General features: G+C 39.4%; 1 protein-coding gene across 1 annotated transcript in view; it reads right to left on the reverse strand.

Annotated features, from left to right (window-relative positions):
* NDUFS4 (NADH:ubiquinone oxidoreductase subunit S4) overlaps positions 1-13122 on the reverse strand; it is a 48075-nt gene extending 34953 nt beyond the window's left edge. The window contains exon 1 of the mRNA XM_050987371.1: positions 12794-13122. Coding sequence (XP_050843328.1) covers positions 12794-13107 — 314 coding nt within the window. The 5' untranslated portion in view covers positions 13108-13122. The remainder of the gene's footprint in view (positions 1-12793) is intronic.
* Between the last annotated feature and the right edge of the window lie 2143 nt (positions 13123-15265).

Genomic DNA, 15265 nt, shown 5'->3' on the forward strand with positions numbered 1-15265 from the left:
CCACATGAAATTTCACATGGGCAAGTCCTGGATTCTGCACCTGGGATGGGGCAGCCCTGCATGTACAGACAGACAGGGGAATGAGAGGCTGGACAGCAGTGCCATGGAAAGGGCCCTGGGGCTCTGGTCCATGGCAAGCTGAACATGAGCCAGCAGTGCCCTGGCAGCCAGGAAGGCCAAGCGTGTCCTGGGGGCATCAGGGACAGCATCACCAGCCAGGCAAGGGAGGGGATTGTCCTGCTCTGCTCTGCTCTGCTCTGCTCTGGGGCAGCCTCACCTCGAGTGCTGGGGGCAGCTTTGGGTGCCACAGTATAAGAAGGTCATAAAGCTATTAGAGAATGCCCAGAGGAGGACCAAGGAGGTGTTGAAGGGTCTTGAAAGGAAGCCACATGAGAAGCAGCTTGGTCTGTTCTGCCTGGGGGAGAATGAAGAGAGACCACATTGCAGTCTGCGACTTCCTTGTGAGGGGATACAGAGGGCAGGCACTGATCTCTTCTCTGTGGTGACAGTACTTGAGCGAACAACATGAAGCTGTGTCAGGGAAGGTTTAGGTTGGATATCAGGAAAAGGTTCCTCACACAGAGGGGCTGCTGGGCACTGGAACAGGCTCCCCAGGGAAGTGGTCACAGAACCAAGTGAGACCGAGCTCAAGAGGTTGGCCTTTGGACAAGGCACTCAGGCACGTGGTCTGATCCCTCCTGTGCAGGGCCAGGAGCTGGACTCAGTGATATGATACTTGTGGATCCCTTCCAACCCAGAATACTGTATAATTCTTTTAAATAAGCTACATTTTCAAGTAGTGAATATGTCATCACATAGAAAATAATAAAATTTTACTTATTTTATCTTCTACTTTAATTATCCCACAGGTGAGAAAATGCTGTTGACCTACTATATTCAAACAAGTATCAGCTGAACCACTGACAACGTAAAGAACTGGTCCTTCCAGAACTACCACAGGACCAGAGCACTATATCCACCCCTGCAGCCCAGTGAATTCCTCAGGACACAAGTCAGTTCTGCGAAGACATGAATTGCCCACCACCAGTTTTCTTCACTTAATCAGCTTTCTTGCAGTCAAGACATAATATGAAGGTTAGCTCTGACCTGGTACCATACCTGACTTTCCCTGACTCAAACAGGGCCCATTTGAGCAGCCAGCTAACTGATGTGACATGACTCCATGCACAACATAGACCAGTCCTTCAGAAGGCTCCACATGAGGCAGACAGTTTGTCCAGGCCAGCTTAGCCACTCCTCTGCCACTCCTGCAGAGCTGGTGTCTTTTGAGATTTTGAGTGTAAGCATATGCATAATGCAAACAGCTTGAGCTGAGGAAAAGTTCAGCCAAAAATCCACAGAGCTAGCCTGAAGGTTCAAGGCAGGGCACTTGCAAGCAACAGCTGCACATCCTGAAACAGTTCACTGCAAGTCCCAGGCTGGTATCAAAACATTTCTTGAAGTGCTTAGATGCAAAGTGAGTAATTACTTGCAACTAAACTTCTAAAAAATGTCATGTCAGTGCTCCTTGACCCTCACATGCACATGACTCAGAGCACACCATGGTCTCTGACAGATTACAGAAAACAGATTAGAAACACTTATGAGAGAGGGGCTCAACATGTTAAGAACAAAATTACTCAAAATTATTTATATATTTTTGTTGTAGAAATAAAATAACTCATTATGAAAGGAGACCAGGTATACTACATTTAGAGCAATATAGTACGTAATTTGTAAGATGTCAAACAGCTATCAGGTCACAGGAACTCTGAATTACTGCCACCTGTACAGCTGCTAATAAAGCATTTCATTACACACTATTCTCCAAACTGGAACACCTAATCTAAGGAATTAACCTCAGTTCACAATCTGAAAGCAGCAGGCTGCTGAGAACCAGAAACTTCTTACAGGCAAGTTAGTTGGAAGACATATAATACTAGAAATGTTGCACAGCCCATAACAACTATCAACTAAATTTACATTCTCTAGTTAGAAAGCGTAATTAAGTTAAAAAAAGAAGAGAGAAAAGTTGTGTAGGGTGTAAAGATAAAATACCCAGGTGACACATTTGCTTTGTTTGTGCTTTCTAAATGTCAAACTCCCCCCACACACATATTCAGGCATTCATAGAACTTGACAAAACTAAAAACTGTGCTCTCTTTATAGAAGGAACAACAAAAGTCAAAGGGTTTCATTTCAAAACTGTGAGGAATGAAACTAATGTCCCACATCCCACCTCTGTCTTTTTTGTGCATTTTGAAAAAGAGCCTTTGAATCATGTTAACATTAAACAGAAAAACAGAGTAAAGATTCTCTGTGTTTGCATAGCATGGTCGTGTATTTCACCCTAATCATGAAATGGCATAGCATGGTTGTGTATTTCACTCCTATCATGAAATGGCATAGCATGGTCCTGTATTTCACCCCTATCCACTCCTATTGATTTAGCTCTTCAGTCTGACTGCATTTACCGGCTTAATTAATTCTTATTCTAATAATCTAAGGCCTATAAAACATAGCATATATATCAGCATACATACATACATACATACATATATATATATATATATGCGCACATATCTATGTATATATACATATACATACATACACATATATAAATAAAAGGCAACTTCTTTCTTATTTAATGCTCTCAAACACTTGAACCATAAAGTACAACACAAAAAGAAATCCTTTAAAGTGTTACTTGAAAACGACATCTTGGTTTATAATGGTTTGTAAAAGTCAAATAAGCTGTTTGGCAAGAAAGCCTTAGCTGTTGGGCAGCTATGACAAACTGTATTTAAGAGCTATATAGTAGTACAAGACAGTTAGAGAAAGCCAGATCCTTTACAAATGCAACATGACATACAGGTTTCTTTTCAAAACTGTATACTCTTAGGAGTTGTTCTAGATGAGAATGGGATAATCTAGGTAATATTATTTTGCATGATTTAATTTCACACTAGCTTTGTGAACTTCGCCTTGTCTCAGCTACCTTTCTCTTCAATTTCCTTTCTGACACTAAGCTTTTGTCCTCAATTCCCCTTTGAACTGTTACCATTTCCTCAGTTATGTACCTTAGCTACACTCCATGTCACATACCTTAGTCACACTACTTGATCTGTCAGCCCACATGGTTCTTGTACAGCTCTGAGGAGAAAAACCTCCATGATACTTCAATAAATTTTTGACTACTGAGTTACATGCAGAGAAGATACACCAATGGTACCACCTTACATGCAAGACTATAGTCTGAGTTTTCAAGCACTCTAACACTGACAGTCTTAAGACAAACTCTCTCAGACCACGCATCAGGACAGTAAGGGCCAGCAGGTTTTAATGGCCATGACCAGCCTCATACAGGGCCTCCATGAACATCCTGTGGCCCTGGAGTTCCATTTAAAAGCTTAACTCCGTGTCTTCAGCCCTTGCTGAAGCGGCATCATTAGGTGTACCCACCTCCAGCCCTGGTTCTGGATCTTGCCCTGGTCAGTAAGAGCACTGTCCCTGCTAGGGTCACCCTTACTTTCCAGCCTGCCTTACCTTCTGGAATAGACAGCCTTTGATGCTCCTTGACACTTTGCTTGTCATTAATTCCTATCAAATAAAATACAATACTGTTTTTTTCCAGTCTATGGAATTTATTTGCACTTGGTTTTCAGCCTCATATTGAAACAAAGCAAAGGACTTAATTTTTATGTAGTCCCTCTATAATGACTGATTTTAAATCTTATCCTGTTTTAAAATGATACTAACTACACAAGCTTTTAGCTGTGGGTACCACTTTCTACAACACACATCTGTCTTGAGATGAAAACAAACGGCTGGCTGCAGTGTAAGCAACATTTGTGTCTCCCACCAGAGTTTTGAAAAACAAATTACCACACCAAAACTTTAACTCCTATTCTACACACAAGTGCAAGCAACAATGGCACTAGCTAGGAAAAAAAAAGCCCTTCCTTTCTTTGGCATACGGCATCAGCATCTGCAGTCTTGGAACAACAATTCTTTAAACTGAAGAAGGACAAATTATTGTGTGCTTCAAGAGAAATATAATGAGACTACCAAGCTACATAAATGAAGTCTATATTCAAAGAAAGCTTGGATGCTCTGTTTTTCCACAATCATCTGATTTAATTTTATTTCCATCTATCATTATTTATTAATGTAAATACACTTCAGAAGCATTTTTGAGAACTCACCTTTGAGAATAAAAATAACCTTATCAGCTACCCTATTTGTGTGTTCACTTGTGCACCAACCCCTGTACACCAATCACCTCCTTCCTCACTAGTACTATCCTTTCTTCCTTTTCATATTCTTACTATCTAATCAGCTGTTAGCTCTCTCTAAAAGGAGACTGCAAGTATTGATATTACTCATGCTTTTATAAAGCCTTAAGGCAACACTGGTGTTTTCAAAGCAAATCTTATTCTTGAATTTAAGTTCAGAAAACATGCAGGTTATTTGTCTCTTTCTCTTGAAGGCACAAACACTGGCGTATAAAAAATACCACTCTTGCAGAATTTTCCTTCCAATAATTTACTACAGCAGATGCAAATACTCCTTGAATACGTGACAGAATAGTCAAAGCTACTGCATTAAGAGCTTTCTGTCTTTTCGCTTTATTTAAAATACAGCAGAAAGATGATACATTGTAACTTATGAAAATGCAATATCCATAAAAATCTTACTTTAAAACTACTGAAATTTATAAAAAAAGATGAAAAACTCAACAGCTATAATCTGCAACAAAATTTTAGTTTGAACTTCAATATAAATGGCATCACTACACTTAGAGGATTACTTCATTAACATTTAGCAGAAGATTACGTCAATAGACTGATCACCAATGACAATGCCAGAGGTGTTCACATATAAAATAAACATTCGTAAAAGGTCTAAAAATATTTGTATCAAATATATAAATTCTGACTTTAAAAAAAGGAACAGGACTTGTTTATGAACACTTTCATGTTAAGACCCCATTAATAAGCAGCTGCAAGAACTGTTTGCCCACACACATTCTGGAGCTGCCTACAGACTCTTGTTGAGTCAAAAGTTACTTTACTTCTTCAACATCAGTCATGGGTCAAAGGAATATTCAGAGAGAAACTACTGCAGCCAGAAAGAGCTAAGTAAATAGTACCTAAACATACTATTACACTGCCAGGAGGCAACAGCTGCCCTTTAAAACTCAGACAGAAATACTGCCATTAATTTCTTAGGAAATACGAAAACACACATTATAAAGAAGATAATGTGAACTGTTCAGCTGACCTCCTGCTAGTTTAGAGATTTCTTTATTAGAAACAAAAAAGTATGTGATCTTAAGACACTTCAGAGGTATATTTTTTAACACACTCAGAATCAAATGCTTACAAAAGAATTTTTAAAATGTAACAAAATCCACTGTACTATCATAAGAATGAGAACCTACACATGGGTAAAACATATAAAACATTTAGCTATTAAGGATCATACAAATTTACTGAATTAGTATAAAATAGTTGTTAAAATTGGAGTTTTTTTAAAACTAGTTGTAAGTAGGTTCATGTTTCCCTGCTAACTATAAAACACTCAGCATTTCATTCTTAAAACAGTCAATTTCATCTAAGACAGACAATAATAAGGTCAATTGAGTCAAAATGCTCAAACCTATACTAAGGCAAAATCAAGGTCATTTTTAAAATCCAAATAGCAGTATTTTTCCACTGTAAGTTAAATCTGTTCAACATGCTATATTAAACCTACATCAATAAAGCAAATTTTATTACTTTGCTAACACAGATTTGAAACACTGTCCATTGACAGTTGGCATAATTATTCCCTTTCCCCATGTATCCATCTGGAATTTCATAATCTTATTATTGACTAATTTATTTGACAAAAATGTGGTTCAACTTAGTGCAACAAGTTCTACAAATATATTTCTCAAACTTTGAGATATCAAATATTTGGTATTAGGATATACCAACATGAAAGTCTTTTCTATAAGAATGTTTGAGGGATTTTCTTGAAAACAAAGGGTCATTTTTCAAATGCAGTGTTACATTCTATTTAAAATTGCCCAGTCCCTGAAGGAAAGTATTATGTCCTTCTGTTTTAAGATACTATTGCCAACAAATTTTACCTCTACCCTCCAAAGGTTTTTTGAGGGGTTGCTTGTTTGTTTTGGGGGTTTAATATATCTCCACTCCATCTTCTAAGTAAAGAGAAGATTATTAAGTTCTCAAATCTGTAAATTTTTTAAAAAATTTATTACCACATGTAAAAACGCCTTTTTAAATGTATGTCAGACTTTATGTAAGCAAGCTACAGTTGTGATCCCACAATGGTTAGTTGCCACAAAACTGGTCAGAAGAGCATTCAGCTGTTTTAATGGAGATGCAAGCACATTGCTTATTTACTAGTTAGCTTTCAACAAAATATACTTTATACATCTGTCTGCTTGTCTCTGTTTAACCTTTACTTTCTGAAAAATGTTATTCCTCCCCTCTACGTTTCCAATTCCAAAAGTGAAGGAACTGAATGTCATTAAAAGAAGTCACCCCAAGTTATATGACCAATAAGAAAGAGCAATCTAAGAAGCCTTATCAGGAACATTAGGCCGTCATGATGCCAGTTCTACTTCTCCATAAGACAATACAAAACCAGCCACTTCCAGAACAACACATCTCCTCCTTGCCCCCTTCTCCAACTTTGGCTCTCCCACAATTTTTTTCCTATCTGCCCCTCTTACTTGCACATCTTTCTATCCATCCTCTTCCTCCTCTAGATGAATACTGAAAATATGCAAACTTTCACAAACATTACAGGAATTCCATACACTTTAAGAACTCAAAAGAGATTAATCTGAGCTCACCACTAAACTACACAATACATGGTATTTTTCACTTTTTCATTGTGATGGAATTGTTCACATTGACAGAAACATCCTACTGCTCCCATGCTTCATTAAATCCAACATCTTCATTCTTTCATGGGGGCCTTTCAAAGCTTACTCTTTCCACTCTAAAAGAAACAAGGAGCACTACTACACCCTACTTCCAATAAAGCCAAACAGAGAAGGCAAAAAGCAGGAAATCTAAGACACTATTCTGGTTCAGCATAGTCACTTTCAAACCTTAATAATGGTGCATACCCATGAACACAACAGACATGAATAAATTATCCTGTTGCAACTACTCTAGTAATGATGGATTAGCAGTTTTGGGATACTACATAAAATACTGCAAAGGGACTGAAGTCATCCTACTTATCAGAAATTTCCCCTTCTCTTCCTCAAAGCATGCAAAATGGTTTTGGAAAGAGGGATGTCCTGGCACAAGAGTCAGACACAAGCCATTGTCAAAGGACCTGAGACTATAACAAATAACCACTGATATTGCTTTTAGTCACAGTGAACAACCAAGACTTAGCTCCTAGACCCTCTCTTAACCACACAATCACAATTTGAACAGTGTGGACAAGAGTCAAAAGCAGTTGCTTTTAAAGGAATTATGCACTTCAGGCACATGAATTACCTACTCCCAAACTATGGCTTCAGGGTGTCTGCAAGACCAGACAAACACTCTGATGCCTTGGAGCTTTGTTTTTAAACTCATGCTCATTAAGTGTACAAACTGTAGCGGATTTCATCTTTTTCTCACCTTGTCTATGTTCATTTGTCCCTCCATATCTTTCACCTTGAATCTTCTCCAATGCTCCATGTCATCACAATCTCATAAGCAAAAAAAAAAATTGCTGGAATTTTATTCCAAATTTCAGTTTAATCCAGTGCAATTAAGAGTCTCAGTAAGATACTGAGACTCACTGTACTTGCTCTGATACACATCACAACCAAAATACGTACTTAAGATAAAATTGTAACATTCTAGCCAAACACATATTTTAAAAGCCTAATATATCTTTTTTTCCTGGTGAATAACCAAAATGAAATATCGTTAAACATCTCTTATACAGCTAAGGCAAGACTGCAAAAAGACTGCTTTTTCTCCTGGTCTTTAAATACTATTCCAGGTTCTCTATGCAGATTACATCAGTCACTGGAAGTAATCTTAACAAAGATAAATGATACAGAACTATGTTTTTTATTAATGAAAACCAAAGCTTCTGATGTGTCTGAGACTGACAACACCACATATACTTTTATATATTGTGTGGTATAAAGGAAGCAGCAGACATGTATTACAGATGGATGAAATAATAAATAATACAACTTCTGCAACATGCTACCTATTCCAGACTTGACAAAAACTTCACACTGACTAGCACCAACACTGGTGAAATAGTGTTTCTATTAGCGAGATTCAGTCAGGGCTGTACATCTTTAAACGGCTCTCTGCTCTCCCAGACCTAGCTTCGCAAGCTCCACTATTTTAACACGCGCTTTGGTATGCAAGAAAAATGTAAATATTATTACATGAAAACCAAACCCAACCAAATAATAACACAGACAGTAACACAAAAGAGTAAGCTATTATCTTGCAGAATTAATTTTTTTTAAAGTTAGTAAGCATTTTCTCTATTTTTCATGGAAGAACAGGATAAAAAATTAGGACACAAGTTTTTTTCTGTTTTAGAAGTCCTTTATTTTGTCACAAAAATGGCCTCTCCCTCATTTTCCTGAGGGGGAAGCCTGCTTATAAAGACAGTAACTGAAAACTGAGATGTAAATGGCACCCCAGATTTCCTCAATTTTTTGAAAATTATTGAATAGCAGGCTTTGTACTACACAAGTGTCCACAATTCTTTACTTTCATAAGCTCAGATATCCATTTATGATTGTGTCAGGGACAGAAGACAGGTATAAGGCCTGCCATATCTGTCTGCTGTGGTACAGGAAGACAGGATAATGTAAAAGTCCTCATGGTTAGTTGGTAAGACTAACCTTCAGTAATGAAACTATGTATCAAGTCACCTGGTAGGATTCATCCTGTGAAAGGGAAATAACACACAATAAAACTGTTGTTGGCATGGATCATCGGCTGTTATGATCTCACGCGTTGGCCCTGCATGAGATGATGCTGGAACTGGCCACTCCTGGGGAGGTGATATAAGGGGTGGTTCTGATGCAGTTTTCATTTAGGGGATGTCCTGAAGGTGCACAGCCTACCTGCCCCTCCTGCAGGAGCACCATGCTCCATCTCCTTCTCCTACTCAGCAGCTTCTCAAACATTCAGGGGTTGGTATGTATTTATGCAAAAGTGACTAATAAAATTGACTTGCTTTGCAATTCCTACTGTGTCCTAAATTTTTTATGCATGGGCATCCTCCTGAACCCATAATATTTGAATCAGCAAAACATTTGCTGTCATACTCAGAGTCTTTACAACACCATTACAACAGGAAGGGAACACATTTTGAAAAACCACTAAAATGTGACATGAAAAATTCATTATTATGAAATGCAGAGAGTGTGTAGCCATACTACACCTACACACAAAACATTCTTCTACAGCAATAGAAATTAATTCTGACTCCAATATATTGTGAGAAAGGGCTTCTCAGAAACACTCTGAAGTGGCTTGGAAACAAATGTCTGATTCCGAGTTCAGCAGGAATTTGTTCAAAGTTTTCTTTTCCAGCTTCAACTGTCCACATTTCTAATGGAAGGAAACACTGTAGTCTTTTGGGTGAAACTAGTGAGAGCATATTCAACATAATTTCAAACCTACTGAAAACTTCACAGATCTTACAGCATGAAAACTTCAAAATATGATTTAAGCAAAGGAGATGCATTTACTTTCTCAATCAGTTCAAATATCTGCTGACAGCTATTAGGCTAAATAATAAGGGACTCAGTAACCACTGCTTAAGTGATTTAAAACAAGCACTTGGGACTTCATAAAGATATGAGGAATGTTGCTGCATGTTCTCTTAATTTCACACTGAACCGTGTGCAAAAAGCCAGTACCAGTTTAGAATCATTGGGGAGCTTGGGCATGCATACGTTAAAGTGCCTAAGTATGTTCCCAATAGAAGCAGTACTTGTGCTAGATGATGTCATGAAATTTCCAAGAACCAAATATAACTGACAGAAATCAGAACAGAATCTCTCTTGTAACTCTTGGAAAGTGATCCATTATTATTTAATTGAACTTCTGAAAACTGGAGAACTATAAGAATTTTCACACGCAAAAATCTACATAAAAATGCACTGCAACTAAAGATACATCTTGAATGCTTAAAATTTAATCCTACAGTCCAAACAATAAGCTATACTACTCTCACAACCTAATTTAAGCAAGTAACAAGAAACTTGCATTAAGTTTCACCCCTAAATCTAAGTAAACAAAAGTGTAGAGCTGGAGTGATATAAGAGTGATTCAAATGCCCTCACAGTTGACAGTTCCAGAATCTTCTTTGGTCATCTCCTAAGAACATCAATAATTTTTATTGTTAGTAATTGTAACACCTGTATTTACTTAAAGATACACGTCCAGCACACTTTATACAGTTTATACACTGTTCTTTATACAGTTTGACAATGACAGAGATTGCTCCACTAGTAAATTAGACAGACAAATATTTCCAAACAAAGGGACTACTTGTACCAAATAGCATCTGTCAAAATACTTTTCTGAAAGGAAACCAGTATTGCAGGCTTTATATTTCCAATTGCAAGATATACAGCAAACTACTGGCTTCTCAAAGAAGTAGTCTTTTGGATAGCTGCTGATCACTTCAACTGGTAAACAAGCTTTAAGTGGTCTTTGGTTTATCTAGGTTTCTGACGAAATACAATGAATTACATGCTCTGCATGAAAGATAATACAGTATGTATCAAAGGAAAACAAACAGTTGCATACAAGAAGCAATACAAAGTAAAAAAGAAAGAGATACACTTTCTCCTGTCTACTTCTATCTGATTTATCACCTCACTGAGCCCTAGGAAGACATTTTGAATTTGAAACATAGAACCCTAAATACTTTTCTGTAATTATGCATGTTGACTCTCACTCCCAAGTAGGGAGACTACACAGGCTGGTTAAAAATAAAATTTCATAGAAATATTTTTCATATATTTTTGTATAAAACAGTAAGAAAAGAGAGAAAAGTGAGGAAATATTTGTGTTTTGGTGCCTATCTAACCAGGAAATAATTACTTCGCAAAACTTATGCAATAAATGACAGTCCTAAGCATTCCCTCATACTGCCAAAACAATCTTATTCTGAAGTGTCTTTTCCTTATTCTATGGAAAATTTCTCATTCTACCAACAAGGACTACAAAGCTGTGTACAAAACTTTAAGAGAAACTCATAATGCTCTCCGTCTTCTCCAAGAAACCTGCCAACCTATGGTCAGGTCACTGTCCTACAGAATGTGAAGCATAAATTTCAGTCCCACTCAGGCCAATGTCCTCAACATCCCTGTTACTGAAAACGCTAAGGAACACTAATTTTTCCTCACTCTCTGTAGCAAGCAAGGAATCTAATGCACTATTTCAAAGAAGAAATACCAACTGAAGTGTACCTACCTCATATTTCCATGCTCCTCATACCCAGCCCTGCTACATCCTACCATTTTTTTCAGAAATAATTATTTGAAATGTAGAATGGCAAGACTTTAAAACAAACAAACAAAATTATTTTTAGCTTGAATCACTTGACTGATGCAATTAACAACATGGGACAGACAATATTTCTGTCAACACCAGAGGAATAGAAGGGCAGAAAGAAACAGTTGAATATGAACAGTGAGTTTCTGGATTAGTGTAGAGGATCTCCTAAATTCATACCCACAGATTTCAAAGCATTTTTAGGGCACTGACAATTAACCTTCAACACCATAAAACAGGTGTCATTTTAGGAGGGAGAAGGCAGCAGTAGCCAATGGGACAATCAGAGGATAAAAATGTGCAAAAATAATAGAGCTATAGTTCTTTCTCTGCATGTACATATAGTTTTCTCTGTGTGTTTCTATAGGCACACGCACATATTTATAAACACATATTTAAAAAGCCCCCACAGATTAAAAAAAAATAAATTACTAGAACTAACCTGAATCTGTTAAAATCTAAAGACTTAAGGAGCAGAAAAAGCAAACTCTCCAAATCACAACTAAAGGCATTGAGCTACATTATTGTCCTGACTAGGCTGGGGTCTTAGACAAGCGTCGGGCCTGAGAGATGCACCAAAGCAAACACATGCACACATCTTCAGCTCGTGGTTGGGTCACGTACTGGGCTTCTAACACAGGTCTCTGCATTAATAAACAAATAGCGAAGTGCCACCTAAGATTATACAGCCATTTCCAATATTATTTTTGGGAAATCGGCGAAAAAACAGATATTCATCCTCTGAAAAAGCTAACGTGTTTCGAAGAGGGGATGGAGAGGAAAGGCAATACGATAGAAAAGAATGTTGTGGGGTGCAAATCCCTGGGAAGACCGCTGGCGAGGTGACGCTCCCCGGCAGCGAGGCCGTGACGACCAAAACCCGATCTCCAGGCTCCGCAAGGACATCGGGCGGGCGGTCACCGTGAGGCTGACAGCAAGGACGGGCAAGGACACGCATCGACAGACAGGAACAGGCAAAGACGCGCACGGACACACAGGGACGGGCAAGGATACGCACGGGCTGGCACGGAGGAAGCCTCGGCCCGGCGCCTGCTGCCACCCCGGCCGCCCCTCACCCGCGTCTGGGCCTACGCGGCCCCCCGACTCAGCTCCCGGGGCGGCCGCGGCGGAGGCCCAGGCCCGGGACGGCCTCCTCGGGCCCCCGCAGGCGCCGGGGTGCGGCGGTGCCCCCCGGGCGGCAGGCGGGGAGCCCGCGGTGCCGTTACCTGGGCGGCGGCGGGCGGACCGCAGCCGCACCGCTCCTGGCGACGAGGCCCCTCAGCGCCGCTGACATTGAGAGAGACACCGCCATGATGCTCAACGCAGCAGCTGGGAGACGGTAGCGCCGCAGGGCCAAACCTCCTCCGCTCGGACAGGAAACGCGAAGGCGAGGGCGGAACGAGGCGGCGGGAAGGGCGGGCAAGGACGGGGGCTGGGGTGGGGAGCCGTGGAGAGAGAGCTCGGCCGAGGCGGGGCAGAATGGCACTGCTGGCCTAGAGGGAAGGCAGAACTGATAACCGGAGCTCCGTGGTGGAGACATTCGCGTGTTTGGGGTGCAGACGGTCCTTTTCCCCAGCTACATGTTTGGCCCAGAACATTTTCTGGCAGCGTTGGTTGTGACACCATCTTCTTTATGGGCAGAAGCTGAAAGAGTGGGAATTTAGGTTCGTTATTAGAAGGAAATTCTTTACTGTGAGGGTGGCGAGACACTGGAACAGGTTACCCAGGGAGATTGTGGATTGCCTAATCCTTGCAGTGTTCAAAGCCAGGTTGGATATGAAGCCTTCAGAAACCTGGACTATGGAGCCAGAGGTGTGGCCCTGCCCCGTGGCAGGGGCGTTGGGACTAGACGATCTTTAAGATCTGTTTCTACCCTTAACTTGCAGATTCTGTGACTCTCGATGGCAGGACAAGCCCCAGGCAGGGTAGCTGTCTGGGCTGGCTAGTCCCCCTGTGCCTGGAGACCTCCGTCCCGGCCACAGAAGCTGTGGGGACAGGCATTTTTGGCCCCATTCTTTCCCATTATATTTCGCTGACAAAATGATGCATTCTGTACAAAGACATGGAAGTGTTCTTGACATCTTCTTGCTCCTGTTAATAGCATACTTCTTAGTTTTGCTCTCTGAAATGGGTTCACATTTTTACCTCGCTGAGATAGGGAAGCCTCTAACATACTGTGGCACTTTCAGGAGTTCTGTTCTGTTTTTAAACCAATTCCAGCCTTACCTCCTATATGAAAGCAAGGAAGACTGACACGACCGCTAGTCTCTTGAAGTGGAGTCATATTTATAATGCATTAGCTATAAACCGAAGTAAATAACAGTACTCACGCCCTACAATAATGAGGGTTCTCTGTACACGGCTGAAGAAGACAGATGGCTAAAAATCAGAAGTCAAGTATGATTCTGTTCAGTGCCAAAAGCTCAAATGACATAAAGTCTCTAAAAACACATGGTGCAAAAGCAGTGTTAGAGGAGGATCTGCAACATTGTGAAGAACTGAAAAGTTTCTGGTTCTGATGGTGAAAATAGATGGTATTCTTGAAATTACTCAAACTATTTTCTTATTAAAAATCTGATGACTTTTTAAAAAAAAAAAAATCTTAAATGAAGTTTCAGCTTTAATTTTACTTTAAAAAAAGAAAATATTTAGAATATTAAAAAAAATAAAAGCTAATAAGTTTGTACAGAAGGAGATGTTGGTTTTGACTAATTGTTTCTGCTTTGCTCCAGGAGAAGCCAAGCCATGTGCTTGATTTTGAAAGCAGAGTTTGATGGGGTCAGATACAAAAATTCTGCACAAGTGAGTAAATTCAACATTTTCTTGCCCTAAATGAAGGAAGACTGAGAAATAGTTTTAATGAAAAACTAAACAAACTTTCATCAAATGTCTTCTGCAGTATCAAATCAACAGAACATTAATTTTCAGAGCAACACCCATAAACTATATAGTCCTAATGAAATGTCAGACCTAGAGCCATTATTTTGTAGTCTTTGTATTAGGCAGTGCAAATCATCTTATCCAAACTTTCTACTGTAAAATATGTAATTTTCTAGTCTTTCTTCCCATCAAATATTTCTGATTTATGGGGAAATGAAAGTGTATGCTGTTTTTCCCTTTCAAAACAGAAACAATGCTGCAGAAAAAGGAGAATAGTGAAAAACCTGTCTGGGCAGCACAACAGTAACAACAGCAGTTTATAAATTTGGTGAGTTTACAGATGTGAGTATTTAAAATTAATTTTTCAATTGTTAGTATGTTCAAAGTCAAATGTGGTAAGACAGATAACAGGAGTAATTTTCTAGTAATGATGAATTGGAACAGTTTATATGGGGTAGTGTTGTCTTTTGATTAATGCAGGTGGGAAAACCCCAAACTTCTGAACCTAGCAGTTTTTGTCCAGTGATTTTGAGGGAAAGACTTGAAAAACTGCTTCCCTCATTTATTTGGGATATTTTTTTCACAGCTGTACTAGTTATCAGCCTAATAATGCATGTCTCACATAAAAGCTTCAGTCACCTGCAGAGAAGACATAGCAAGAATATCTGCGTCTCACAAAATATGTTAGTTTTTCTCTCTTCCAAAGTCTTTGTCCAGTGCTTGACTGATGGCAGCATTCAAACCAACTCAGATTTACTTCATCTAATCCAAACTTTTCTCTTTTATGGTGCTTCAGCCAGGAAGGATGTTCTGTCATT

The sequence above is a fragment of the Serinus canaria genome, chromosome Z (genome assembly GCF_022539315.1).
Source record: "Serinus canaria isolate serCan28SL12 chromosome Z, serCan2020, whole genome shotgun sequence".
NCBI classification, from domain to species: Eukaryota; Metazoa; Chordata; class Aves; order Passeriformes; family Fringillidae; genus Serinus; species Serinus canaria.